This window comes from Chaetura pelagica, unplaced genomic scaffold (genome assembly GCF_000747805.2).
Source record: "Chaetura pelagica isolate M959 unplaced genomic scaffold, ChaPel_1.0 scaffold757, whole genome shotgun sequence".
NCBI lineage: Eukaryota > Metazoa > Chordata > Aves > Apodiformes > Apodidae > Chaetura > Chaetura pelagica.
The window spans coordinates 584,444-598,454 of record NW_009970727.1 but is presented as its reverse complement, the minus strand read 5'-3'; the positions used below and the strand labels follow the sequence as shown (position 1 = coordinate 598,454).

The following is a 14,011-nucleotide window of genomic DNA, read 5'->3' as shown; positions in this document are numbered from 1 at the left end:
CTGGCAGGTGGCAGGAAGGCTGTTTCTTTGCATGGCATGTGCTCATCAATAAAGATACACCTCCTGTGCCATCTTAGTGGTGGTGCTAAATCCACATCCCAGGTGCTGTCTGCTGCTTTTAACCCTTTGTGCCCTCCTACAAGCCCAAAAATACAGGGGGGAGCTGAATCTTTTGACTGCAGCTCCCCCAAACTCCTTCTTGAACCCTGTCTCAGGCCCTGGAGAGCCTTCATTTTCTGCAGCCTTGGGCTGTCTTTTAAGTGTGTGGGTGTCATATCTTCCTTTGTGCCCCTCCCTGCTCCCTTCCAGCACAATATTTACAGGGGCAGTGGGGCAAATCAGAGGGGCATTGGGCTGGGAAGCAGGAGGAACATGGGCAGCAGCGTTCCTGATAATGGAGAGGGTGATCTGAGAAACTTTCACCCCCAGCAGAGATGGGCAGTGAGCTATCTTGGTTTGCAGGAGTTTAGGGTCCTCCCCGAGGAGCAGGTTGGGAACCAGCAGCCTGGTGCCAGGGATGTAGCTGCCAGTCCCACACGTGCCTGTGTGCAGAAGGGCTGTGGTGCCCTGTGTTGCAAGAGAGGAAAGAGCTGCAAGAAACTATATTGAGAAGGAAACTGAAAATGAAAGTTCCTCTCAAGTGACAGTCACAGTCACAGCCTGCCACTTCTGAAGGGTTTAGCAAGGTGAGGAATCACATGAGTCAGCTGCACCTCAGGCCCTGTGCTCACTACCCAACCTTCATGCTGGGCAACCAGGTCTGCATCCAAAATTCCCTGTTACTCGTGGCTGAGGTCTGGGTCACAGTGTGCTGATGTGAAACACAACCACTTGCACCTACAGCCCAAACTGTAAAAGCTCCAGAAGCAGCTGAACTCTTAGCCTGGATGTGTTTGCATCCTCCCCAAGGACTCAGGGCAGCCTCTGGATGGAGCAGTGTGAAGTGTGGTAGAAATTCACTCTGCTTTGCTTACCCAGCAGCTCCAAAGAGCTGCTCTGAGTCTGGTCTTGCTTCCCCCTGAGGACACGAGGCCTTCCCATGCCAGGTGGGCTGGGGCTGTAGCCTTGCTCAGCAACTGAGGAGGGGATGACATGAAGTGTGGAAGGGTTTCCTCTTTGGAGGAGGGGGCAGAGGCACATCCATCAGCTCAAAGCACTCCCTGAGCTGCCTCCAGCTCCTCCCAGAGCAGAGCAGCTCTGGGGCCTGGGTCTCTGCTGATGTGGGCAAATGGGATCTCTCCTCCCAGCTTTACCCTCAGTCCCAGCTGCCAATCCTCATCACATTTTCAGCTTTTCCGTGGATGGGGATCTTTGAGGTTGGGGAGGAAAAGGGAAATCCTGTCCTGGGAGGCATGTAGGAAAAAACAGCATCTCCATCTGTGTGTCACTGCAGCTCGAGCTCCCTGAATGCAGCTATGCAAATACATGAGGGCTTTCTAAGCCAGGCTGGGGAGCTTTGCATTTCCAGCCCCCATCCCCACCTTGACTGCAGGCTGAACTTTTACCATTTATGGTCTCAACTTATTTTGTCTTCTGAATAACCTTCAGTGTGAAGTTCTAAGCTTGGACCACGTGTTGCACTTCTCATCTTGACATAGGTGGTTATTTATCCAGAACCAGTGCTTTTCAAAATTGTTTTTGCTCAGCATACAATTTACATTTCTGGGTGTCAATATATGTCCTCAAGGTGCAAATCAGAAAACCCACCAGCTTAGCCCTGTCTGGCCAGGGGAACATGTACGGGCTTGCCAGGGAGGGCCAGGAGCCGCAACAATCTTTCTCTAACCCTGATAATAACTGCTGGCTTCGCTTCCTTCTCTGCAAAAACCAGGGGGTGAAGTCAGAGCAACGAGCAGAGGGAGGTGAAGGAGCTGCAAAGAGCCCTGAACTACTGATCTAGGACACCTGTGAAGTTCATGGGCAGTATGGGCCATGTCTTTGGGTCTCATTTCACTTTCTGAGTGGAGCTCAGAATAGGAAACATAAAGGACGGGAGGAATTAGGGCCTCTGGATTTAGGAAACCAGAGGGCTCATCTCTTGCAGAAGTTGTGGGAAACAGGCTGGAGCTGCTTGCAAGGAGACACAGGCACTGTGGGTGCAGGTTGGTTTGCTCTTGCTGTGGTGGCTGCAGGTCGGTCACAGCGTTTTGGGGAGCAGCAGAGCCCGACGGCTCAGCTCCCAGACACCATCTCTGGCTGCAGGCAGGGAGCCTGGAGCCCTTTGTGCACTGATTTTTGCTTTCATCCCAGCGTGAAGCTGTTGCAGACACTGTCTGGGCTGATTATGAGCAAGTGGAGCCCAGAGCACTGACTGAGCAGGGCTGGTTTCCAGCAAGGGTGAGGAGGTGGTGGAGCAGGGACTTGGGTGACTTTCTGCTTCTGGGATCTATTGGCAAACCCCTTCCTGTGAAGACAATCAGGAAGAGGGGAAAAATCCGGGCAAGGGACTTGGTGTGGCCAGGAATCAGGGAGTGAGCGTGCCGGGAAGGGAGGAGCCAGTGCTGGGAAGGGAGGAGCCAGTTCTGGCAGCCACAAAACCGGGCAGCAGCCAAAGGGGCTTCCTAAGGCTGAGCCTGGCAGGTGTGTGAGGGAGCAGGGGGCTCCACTGCCCATCACCTGGTGGGCTGACTGCCTCTTGTCATTCCAGGTGAAGCTGATACTCCCAAGCATCTCTCTGCAATGGCCTCAGGGAAGGGGGGTGACCCGCGGGGACCCCGGGGCGGCGGCGGCCGCAGGATGTCACAGGAGCCCAACTCAGGTGAGAACCTTGCTCTGATGGCCAGGGGAGGAAGAAGCATTTTCAACCCATTCTTCTTCTTTTTATTTATTTATTTTTTCCTCCCTTTTTTCCTCTCCCGCGTTTCTTTGATGTTGTGGTTTGTTGTGGGGTTTCTTTGTGCCTCCAGGGCTTTTTGCAAGACTGGGGTAACAACTGAGCTCCACAAAGAGATGCTGAGCTGGACAGGGAGAGCACAGGCTCGGTGCTTTCAGGGGGTGCCTGGCATTGGATCAGCAGGGGGGGCAGCAAGGGGGGCTTGAAAGGCACAGGGAAACCAGTGTGCAGAGAACTGCAGGCCTGGGGCAGGCTGGCAGCTCTGCCTGGGCAGAGGGGCTGGTGGGGCAGGTCACCCCAGCTGGCTGCAAGAGGCATGGCTGGTGCCTTTTGTCGTTGACTTTCCCTTCCCTAAGCACAAGAGAGTGAAAGGTGCTTGATGTTTAAAAGTCATATAAAACCATGCCTGGTGGCAGGCAGTTGGTTTCAGTCTTGCTGCATGTGTGTCCAGCAGGTCAAGGGAGGTTTTTTCCTGCCTCTCCTCTGCCCTAGTGAGACAATATCTGGAGTATTGTGTCCAGTTCTGGGCTCCCTAGTTCAAGAGGGACAGGGATTTACTTGAGAGAGTCCAACAAAGGCTACAAAGATGATTAAGGGACTGGAACATCTGTCATATGAGGAAAGGCTGAGAAACGTGAGGCTGCCTAGTCTGGCTAAGAGAAGACTGAGGGGGGATCTTATTAATGTCTATAAATATCTGAACATGTCAAGAAGGAGGGGCTGTCTTTTCTGTCGTGCCCTGTTATAGGATAAGGGACAATGGATGCAAACTAAAGCACAGGAAGTTCCACCTCAACATGAGGAAAAACTTCCTTACTCTGAGGGTTGCAGAGCACTGGGGCAGGCTGCCCAGAGAGATTGTGGAGTCTCCTCTGGGGACTTTCAAGACCTGTCTGGTTTCAATGTGACCTGCCCTGGATTCTGTGGTGATCCTGCTCTGGCAGGGGGGTTGGACCTGCTGATCTCTAGAGGTCCCTTCCACCCCCAGCCATTCTGTGATTCATCTGGTCTCCAGTGTGCCCTGGCACAGCAGTGATGAAAAGTTACAGCTCCACAACGTTCAGGAGCAGCTCAGTCCATTTCTCCTGTGTGCTGAGCCCAGCAGACTGTGTAATTGTGTTTCACACTAATGGGTGAGACTGGGAACAGGGCCGAAAGGAGCTCAGGAAAAACCTCAGCTCCCATTTCATCCCAAAATGATAAAATGCCTCTGCACAGAAAGCTGTTAAACACAGATGACTTCTTAACCTGTTTTACAGGTGGACTTGTAAATAAGGCTGAGTCACTGCAGCTCTGTCAATAATGAGATCAGAAGCTATACCTAAATGTTTATACATTTGAGCTCAGATCCAGCTCAGAGCTGTTTTATTGGCCTGATAATGTTATTTATACTCTGGTATTGTCTGGACTCCTCTCCATCTCAGTACCATTTGGGCTAGACCCTGCATGAATACACCGGAAGAAAAAATCCCTTGTCCTTCCCTTACCAAAGTCTACAGGGTATGGAAATAAATACTAAGAGCAGTTGTTTACATATGCTGATTTCCTGTTGAGACCATGAGATGCTGATGTGAAAACCAGTGAGAGGATCAGGCCCTGAGCTCTAACCACACTGCTTTACAGTCACGCTTCCTGTAAGCTTGTGCACACTTACTGGCAGCACTGGCATCCCTCTGCTTCCCAAAACTCAGCAGGGGGGAATTTGGAGGTGGGACCTCTGTGCTTCTTTTAGGCAGAAGCCTCAGGGACTCCAAAAGCAGCAGAAATGAGCATCTTCCACCAAGGTGTGCTATGGATTACAGGGTGGAAGAGGCTTTTGTCAACAGGTGTTAAGCCTGGTTTTCTTTTAGAGCTCACTTGGTTGGTTTGTTTGTTGTTGGATGTGGTAGAGAGGGAAGAGATTTATTTGCTGTTCAAGGAGTTGCTTGAGCATCATTCTGAGCCCTTGTTGTACCAGCTGTTGCCCAGGGCATGGACAAGATGCTGCTGCTTCTGTCTGGGCTGGGTGGGAATTTGCACTTGGGGTGTTTTTAGGGCATTGTAGACAAAGGCAGGAGCTGGATACTCCTGGCTGCAGGGGATGAAGAGGAGGAGGAGCAACTCAGCTCATGAAGAGGCATGCAAAGGGGAACAAACATTGCAGGAGGGGGGTGGGAGGCCCAGCCCCAAGGGTGCTGAGCTGAGCTCCGGGAACAGGGCTCACACTTCAGAAATGGAACCTTGCCCTCCTTCAGTTCCCATCCGTAACGTGGGAGTGGCAGTGCCTCCCTGTTCAGACCTGCTGCCAGGGGATGCACACAGCTATGGGAATGGCTTGGAGAATTCCATCAAGGCTCAGATTTGTGGGACAAGCCCATGGATGGCATCACACCTGCAGGCAACCGTGGCAAAAGCAGCTCAGCTGCCCTGCAGAGGGGCTAGTCCATGTGATGAAAATACTGTTTCTGTGGTCACACTTAGCTCCTGTGGGCACCATGTTAGCTGGAATCCCAAAGCACTTGGTTAACTTTGTATCACTACATCCACTTACTAGGACTGGGGAAATGGACAGAGCTTTGGTGGGATTCTTTGCAAGGATGTCCAAGGCGTCAGGGTTGCCCAGCCATCCTGACTCCCAGTTTGCACTGCCCCATCCTCACATCACCCAGGCTTTCTCATCTGTCTGTGTGGGTTTAATACTCAGTTCATGTAACGTACTTTGAGAGGCCTGAGGTTTGGTCCTGGGTTGTTTGTCTCAGCTCTGGACTTGATGTTGCATGTGAAGCAACTCATGAGCTGATCAATAGTTGCTTCGTGATGTCACCCACGCAGCTGTGAGCACCTCTGTGATCTGTCTCTTCAGCTCCAAGACTGCCTGCAAAATGAGTAGGAAAAATGGAAAAAAGTGAGCTGCCTGTTGAAGCCTGGGATCTCATACATTCTGCAGAGCAACCAAAACCATTTTAGCACACTTTGCTCCTGTCTCCAGCACAGACACTACTATTAGACTTCCCATTTAGCTGCATCTCCCACCAATGTGTGGTTTCCGTTTTTAAAAGAAAAGTGAAAAATAAAGTCACCTTTCTCAGGGCTGTGCTGGGAAGTGACTGCTCTGGCGTTGCCTCGTGACTCCTCTCTGCTGATGACACTAAGCTGGGAGGAGTGGCTGACACACCAGAAGGCTGTGCTGCCATTCAGAGAGACCTGGACAGGCTGGAGAGTTGGGCGGGGAGAAACCTGATGAAGTTCAACAAGGGGAAGTGTAGAGTTTTGCATTTGGGGAAGAGAAACATCATGTATCAGTCCAGGTTGGGGGCTGAGCTGCTGGAGAGCAGGGTAGGTGAAAGGTACCTGGTGGTCCTGATGGGCAGGAGGATGAGCATGAGCCAGCAATGTGCCCTTGTGGCCAAGAAGGCCAATGGCATCCTGGGGTGGGTTAGAAAGGGGGTGGTTAGTAGGTCAAGAGAGGTTCTCCTGCCCCTCTGTTCTGCTTTGGTGAGGCCACATCTGGAGTATTGTGTCCAGTTCTGGGCCCTTCAGTTCCAGAAGGACAGGGAACTGCTGGAAAGAGCCCAGGGCAGAGCCACAGAGATGCTGGAGGGAGGGGAACATCTCCCTGCTGAGGAAAGGCTGAGGGAGCTGGGTCTGTTGGGCTTGGAGAAGAGGAGACTGAGGGGCCACCTCATCCATGGGCACAAATCTGTTCAGGGCAGTGTCAGGAGGACAGAGCCAGGCTTTGTGCAGTGATGTCCAGTGACAGGACAAGGGGCACTGGGTGCAAACTGGAGCACAGGAGGTTCCATGGGAATCTGAGGAAGAACCTCTTTGCTGTAAGAGTGACAGAGCCCTGGGCCAGGCTGCCCAGAGAGGCTGTGGAGTCTCCTTCTCTGGAGACATTCCAACCCCCCTGGCCACGTTCCTGTGTGATGTGCTCTGGGTGCCCCTGCTCTGGCAGGGGGGGTGGGCTGGGGGATCTTTCCAGGTCCCTTCCAACCCCTGGGATCCTGTGATTCTGTGATTCTGGCCTGCAAAGGATGCCCCAGAAAATCTTTTTTTGAAAAACTTGGTGGGAAAAAGGGAGATAGGCTGGCAGAGCTGAGGTGCCCACCCATCTCAAGCATCCCACTGAGCACTGGGCTCCCTTTGCAAATATGGGACAGGTCTCAGCTTGGGCAGCAAAGAAGCAGAGCAACACCTTGCTGCAGCCCCCAGCCTCTGCTGCAGGCCTGGTTCTCTGGGTGTGTTGGTGGGACACTGGAGAGTCCTTAAGGGATTAAACTAGTAGAAGAGGCCAGCTGCACACTGTGAATCTGTCACTTGTTGTTAGTTAGTTGTGAACACCACTGAACATAAGAATTCATGCAGATTTCTTGAGTCCAATATCTGAAACAGAAAATCTCCCTTAATGATTGATTATTTTTCTATCTTAAAGGGTGTTTGCCCATTAGCTCTGCAGAGAGGCTTTTTGAGAATATTGCTCCTCTTTGGGGTGGGAAGATGCTTGTTCTTAAAGAGCAGAAGGAGAGGAAGGGACATGCAGGTGCTTCTGGGGAAGGCAGTTTTCCATTTACCTGTCCAGGAGCTCTGCCCTTGGGTGGAAGCTGTGCAGGATCATGCCAGCATGATGCACTATCAGGTTGATCAGCCTTTGATCCTGGATGGCATTGCTGTAGGTTTCACAAGGTGCTTCCTTGCCTCATGGAAGCTAATCCAGATCCGTTAATGCAGATGCTGCTCATCCCACACTTGAATTGCATCTACCATGAGGTGAAGTCAAGCTTCCCTTTGAGGCAGAAATCTCCAGAGACTATTCTTGGTTCCCTGGAGCTGTCTTCTCCCTTTGAAGCCAGTTGGTGTTCTCAGGCTGGATGTTTTCCTCTGTGTAAAGAGGTGCAGCTCTCAGTGTAGGTGCTGCCTGGCTCCTGAGGGATGCAAAGGGATGATGCCAGGTTGCATCTGTCACTAGCCCAGTCTGCAGCAGGGTTATTTGCTTTAGTTTTAGCAAGGTCTGATGGATAACTTCAGTGAGACCTGCCAGTTTTGACTGTAGCACAGCTGCTCTCCAGGTGAGAAATAAAGGATCTTGCAGGGAAATCCAGATGTTGAATGTTTGAGACTGGCTGAGGTCTGGTCAGTGGGGGCTGCAGTGGGTGTCCTGGTGGGGTAGGACTGGTCTGGATGTTGAGAGTGTCCCAGGGACCAAGGACAACAAGGACTCTGCTCCATGCAGCAGAAGTGGAGCAGGTCTTCCTGCAGTGTGGGGGTTCACACCAGCTCAGGAGGCCCCTAACACAGCCCCAGGGATCCCACAGGGAGCCAAAAGATGCCTGAGGAGCCCCAAACCACTCTGCTCTGCTGGTACTGGGAGTTCACAAGGCAAAGCTTGACCCAGATCCTCTTCCTTCAAGTGGGAGAGACCTGGAGATGGTCCCAGTGGGTGCCATGAGTGAGGACCTGGGGGCAAAAAAAGATGTTCTCTTGTCCTTGTGTTACTAAAAAGAGTGCCTGGGGTAATTACAACCAGGCTTTTTTTTTTTGTGCACTTACTTCCTCTTTGATTCTGGCAGTGTGTTTACCCTGCCTCTTGCTGAAACTGTGAGTCAGTCAGTTTCGTTTTCTGGCTCTCGGTGGAGCCACTGGCTCCTCCGGAAGGTGGGATTTGTTTATCACCAAATAAACCTGGTCCTGCAAAACAAAAAACAAGCCCCAGAAAACACAGCGACCAGGGTTTGTCACTTCCCTTCACCTTTATTCACCCAACCTGCAGTCGGTGTAACCTGAGTCCTCTCCCTTCCCTGCACCCCATCCAGGGCTGGGCCCATCTCCCTGGCCACACGTGGGCCATGTTGATGTGTCCATCTGGAGGATCTGGCCATGTCCATCTGGAGGAGCTTGGTGACCAACAACGTGGCATGTTTTGGAGGCTTGGAGAGGGGGTTTTACAAAGCTGTGTCCATCAAGCCAGGTCCTCATGTCCCTGTCCTGGGACACTGCTCAGGCAGGAGCATCTGTGCATTGGAAATGCACTTTCCAGTGGGCAGAGAACTGCGTGGCCAGTCTGAGCAGTGGTTATACTGGGATGCTGGGAAAGGGTTTTAGCTGCGTTGGCTGCAGGGAGCTGAACTGCTGCTGCACAGTGTTGCTGGTGCAGATGTGCTGGTCTGCTGCATGTCACCAGCATGCCTTGCAGAACCATCACCTAAACCCAGAGGTCTGCAGGGTCCTGCACTTCTGACATTCCCCAGAGCAGCTCACTTTCCTCGTTTAGTGTCTGTGAATCTCCACTCTGAGTGGTGAGACCCTGTCAGAGGAGCAGGGCTCTGATCTCTCCGTACCATTTCTGTCCCCTAAAACTTTTGCATCATAGAAAAGAAATGGGGAAGAACCATATTATGGGGACCTCAGGACCAGCTGCCCCCGAGCCCTGGGCTGCTGCTGGTTAGGACCTGGTGCTGCAGCCCAGATTGCTCCTCGAGGCAGCTGAAACTGAGCTCTGGTCAAAGACACCCCGTGACAGACCCGGTGCTTTCCCCAGCAGCAGCGCAACGCGTGTGATAAGGTATCGGTCACCATGGTGCCTACGGGACAGAAACACCTCACTGGGGGCTCCCTGCTCCAGACGGGGCAGATCCAGACCCTTGCTGCTCCCAGAGCAGCCTGGGCACAGGGGACACAGGTGTGGGGCTGCAGCCTGAGCTGTTTGCACACTCGCTTGTTGGCGCCGGTTGCTCCGGGCGCGGAGCCGGGTGACGTTACCACAGGGACACGTCCCCCCGCTGAACCCAGAGGGCTTGGTGTGTTGAGCCTTTCTGGTGTACAGGGGTGGGGGAAGGAAGCTGTGGCACCCAAACCAGGGCTTAGTGCTTCCCTGGGTATTTGTCAGCAGAGCAGGGGATTTAGGTGTTCCCTCTCCTGCTCTGGCAGTGGGGATGCTGGAGCAGGGACTCAGCTCAAAGTCATCACAGGATGTTTGGGGTTGGAAGGGACCTCTGGAGATCATCTGGGCACCACTGCAAAAAGACTAGCCCCATCCTCCTGACGCCCAATCCTTGTATTGATAAGCACTGATAAGATTCCTCCCCCCGTTTTCTCAGGACTTAAAAGACCCACGTCCCTCAGCCTTTCCTCATAAGAGAGATGTTCTGGTCCCCTCATCATCATCCCCTAATCACCTGACTGTTTACCTGCTCTCAAGCACAGGATGGGGAGTCACCAATCTGGGTTGGGGTCTGAATTATTCAAAAGCTTCTCTGCTCTCTGTTCCTGCCAGCAGCCCATGCAGGAGCTGCAAACCCTGCCTTGGCACTGCTGCTACTGGGCTGATGGGTGTATGTGGGACCAGTGATGTGTGACTGAATCATCAAGTTATTCTACTAAAGTGACCAATTTAACTTCTCCCCACGTCAGTGCTGATGCCAAGCGAGTGAACCATTGTTGGTGACACTGCAAAAACCAGACTGTTGGTTGATGGGCAGTGTTAGGCTGAGCTTTGCCTCCAATTTAGGTTTGGATCCAAGGTTTGTGAACGTGTTTGTGCTGAGCTGTTCCCTCACCAAGAGGTGCAGTCACGTGGAGAGACCTGCCAAGCACAAGCACTTGCACATCTGGTTTGTGTTGTGTCAGTCCTGTTGCTGTCTCTTGCCAAAAATGGATTCAAAAGGTGGGCCTGTGCCCCTAGGAACAAGGATTGGCTTCAAAATTACTTCTCTGAGAACTAATCTATGTTGGATTCTTTTTGTTTTACTACAAAATGCCAGTGTTAATACAAACAGCACTAACTTAGGCTGGAAATGAGGGAACGGTCTCTTTCCAACTTGGGAGAGTGGGGAGATGAGCTTCTCCCTTGACTTCTCTCCCTCTTGTCTCTTTCAGAAGACCAGGTGGCAGAGGAGACAGAGGAGGTGTTTCGGAGCTACGCCTTCCACCGCTACCAGCAGGAGAGGGAGGAGAGAGGGGAGGAAATGCCTGTGGACCCAGAGATTGTGGAGATCCAGCAGGAGCTGGGCAGGTAAAACTCTGACACCAACCCTCAGCCCTGTCCTGAGCCAGGCTCCATTACAGACCCACCCTTCTGTCGTGCTTACTGGTCTTGCTGACCTGTCCTGGTGGCTCTTCCCCCCGGGCAGCATCGGGAGCCAGGTGGGGAAGCGTTTGGCCATCATCGGTGACGACATCAACGAGCGGTACGACGCCGAGTTCCGCTACATGCTGCAGTCCTTGCAGCCCACCAGGGATAATGCCTACGAGTACTTCACCAGAATAGCCTCCAGGTAAGGCCACCAGCTCCCTTGGAGTGGGCTGGATGCCTGGAGGAGACCAGGAAAGGGCAGAGGGGTTGTCATGCAGTTGGTTAAACCCTTGCCCCCTCCCCGGCCCCAGCACACAGACCTTGTCCACTCAAGCTTCACCCACCGCCTGGGTTGAGCTCTCAACAACATCACTGTGATGGTTCCTGTGCTTTCTGCCCACCTGCTTTTCCTCCTCTGCACTGTCTTCACCTGACAATCATCTCACCGTCCTTGCACAAGCTGATTTGGGTCAGAAAATTTGGGGGATGTGCCTGGGAAGTGTGGCCTGTGCATCAGTAACCAAGTGATCATCCCACCTGCCCTTCAGGGGTATGACCTGTTGCTGCTTGGTAGCTGGGAAGTCCCAATGGGCCAGGCTTTCCAGAGGCACAGAGCAGGCTGTGGGGATGGATAGATACTGTTGTGCTTGGCATGATCCACATGGAACAGGACTGGAGTAACTCAGGATGGGGGACGCTCTGCAGACCTGCAGGCATCTCTTGCAGATGATGGTCACCCACTCACAGTTCAGCAGCAGGGTGAAGAGCAAAGGCAAACACCAGGACAACTTACTGCCCAGATTGCCTGAGGCACAGGCTTGGATGGAGGTGCCCATCAAGGGGTTCAGCCATCACCCCTCTCTGTCTGTAGGGCAACAAGGCACGTTCAGTGCTTTGCCCAGGGTCCTGCAGAAGACATCTGTCAGAGCCAGGAGAGAAGCCAAAGTCTCTGGGTTCCCAGGTCCCATGGGTTCCCGTGGCTCCTCTGAAAACAGCCCCGTGCCCCCCCTGCTCGGTGTGTGTGTCTAACGGCCTCTCTTCTGTCCTCCTCCTGCTCCCTCTCCTGGGGAAGTCACGCTGCTGCTCTCACCGCTTTGCCAGCCTGAGGCGGTTCTCGCGCCGCAAACAGGTAAATTAACATCTGTCCCTCCCTTTGTGCTGCCTCTTTCTCTGTTGTTCCTTCCCGGGCTCTAACTTCCCTCTCCCTCTGCACGGTGACAGCTCCAGACGAAGGTTCTGCAGGGAAGACAGTTCCCTTCAGCTGTGCAGGCAGGGACCACCAGGACCAGGGCACCAGATGAAAGCAGGGCCTGAGTCTGCTCTTTTTACATTTATTTATTTTCCTTTTTTTTTCTTCCTTGCTTGTCTTGATGGGAATCAGGAGAAAAAAGATCCTCAAAAATTGGTCTCAATAAAATCAGTGTCAGACCTGCCCACAGCATTTTGTGCCCACAGCAACCAAATCCTGGATCAGGAGCAGTGGGCATTGACCAGACACACATTGTTCAGCCCTCCCAGCCCTTGGGAGTTTCAGACTAAGGCAAGATCAGATCAGGTTTTGGTCTTGGAGAGGTTCATCTATACAGGAAAAGGGAAAATCCTGTTCTAACATGCTTTGTCCTCACATATATTTAAACTTCCTTACCTACAGGCACAGGCAAGGGATGCTTTGGGACAGGCAGGTTCCTGCTCCTGGCTGCATGTGCAGCAGCTGCTGAGCTTGCTGTGCCCACAGCCTGATGGTTTAAACCACCCCCAGTTCCAGCTTTACCTTGTTTCATAACTGTGTCCATGAGCACATGGGACCTGTGGGCAGCTGAGGATGGGCTGGAAGGTGTCAGGTCAGCAGCCACTGTCCCAGAGCTTCCTCTCCAGCAATTCAGACCCTGTAGCTTTGTTGACAGGATTTGGACATTTCCCTTGGACATCCCTAACCCACCTGGCTGAGGTGAACAGCAGCTGGGGCCGAGATAATTTGCTCTGAAAGCACCTCCTGAATACAGGCAGCCACGTGCTTAGCCCCAGAGCATCCTCCCTTGTCTGCATGGCTGGGATGCACCTGGAGGTGCAGCCCCATCTCAGAGCCCTGCTCTGCAACCCGCTGGAAGACTGCAGGGAGGAGGGATCCTGGCAGGGATCGACTCAGCCCACGGGCTTTGTTTTTCAGCTTGTTTGAGAGCGGCATCAACTGGGGGCGGGTGATCGCGCTGCTGGGCTTCGGGTACCGCATGGCCCTGCACGTCTACCAGCAGGGCATCCCGGGCTTCCTGCGCAGGATCGCCCGCTACGTCGCCGAGTTCATGCTCCGCAACCGCATCGCCCGCTGGATCGCCCAGCAGGGAGGATGGGTGAGCCCAGGGGGGTCAGGGGAAGGGGAGGGAAGCTGTGCTCCTGCCTGGGGAGCTGCTGAGATCTGCAGGCAGGTGGAATGTGCCCTGGTTCTTCTGGGACCTTCTCGCTCTCTTCAGCTCCCCGAAGGGAGGTGGGGATGGGATCTTTTTTCCAGGTGACGAGCAACAAGACAAAAGGGCACAGCCTCAAGCTGCTCCAGGGGAGGTTTAAGTTGGGTATTAGGAAGTTCTTGCTCACAGAGAAGGTGATCAGACCTTGGAATGGCCTTCCCAGGGAAGTGGTGGAGGCACCATCCCTAGAGGTGTTGAAGGAAAGGCTGGAAGTGGCACTTAGTGCCATGGTCTGGAGATGTGGTGGTGTCAGGTCACAGGCTGGACTTGATGATCTTAAAGGTCTTTTCCAGCCTTGGTGATTCTGTGATTCTGATTCTCTGTTTCCCATCAGGTGGCTGCACTCGATCTGGACAATGTTTACATGAAGTACATGCTGGTGGTGGTGGCCCTGGTCATGGTGGGGCACTTAGTGGTACGACGCTTCTTCAGGTCCTGACTGACGTGGGGGCAGAGCCTGGGGGGGTCCGGCCAAGCTCTCTCTCAATTCTCTGCTCTGCATTGACATCTCCCAAGAGAGGGGGAATTCAAGGAACCTCTGAGATAGAGAGCAGCTTGGACCTGTGACCCTCCTGCCACAGGGCCCAGGGTCTCTGCCATCTATGCAGACACCACCAGGAGCGGTGGAGAGCAGCAGTTTCGGGGGAGAAGGTTCAACTTTGTTGTCTG

At 53.2% G+C, this 14,011-nt stretch overlaps 1 protein-coding gene across 1 annotated transcript in view; it reads left to right on the top strand.

Annotated features, from left to right (window-relative positions):
* Window positions 1–13,781, top strand: part of BAK1 (BCL2-antagonist/killer 1) — a 21,389-nt gene extending 7,608 nt beyond the window's left edge. The window contains exons 2-6 of the mRNA XM_010007112.1: window positions 2,648–2,758; window positions 10,685–10,820; window positions 10,939–11,082; window positions 13,048–13,228; window positions 13,677–13,781. Of these exons, the coding sequence (XP_010005414.1) occupies window positions 2,648–2,758; window positions 10,685–10,820; window positions 10,939–11,082; window positions 13,048–13,228; window positions 13,677–13,781 (677 nt within the window). The remainder of the gene's footprint in view (window positions 1–2,647; window positions 2,759–10,684; window positions 10,821–10,938; window positions 11,083–13,047; window positions 13,229–13,676) is intronic.
* The last annotated feature ends 230 nt before the right edge of the window (window positions 13,782–14,011 follow it).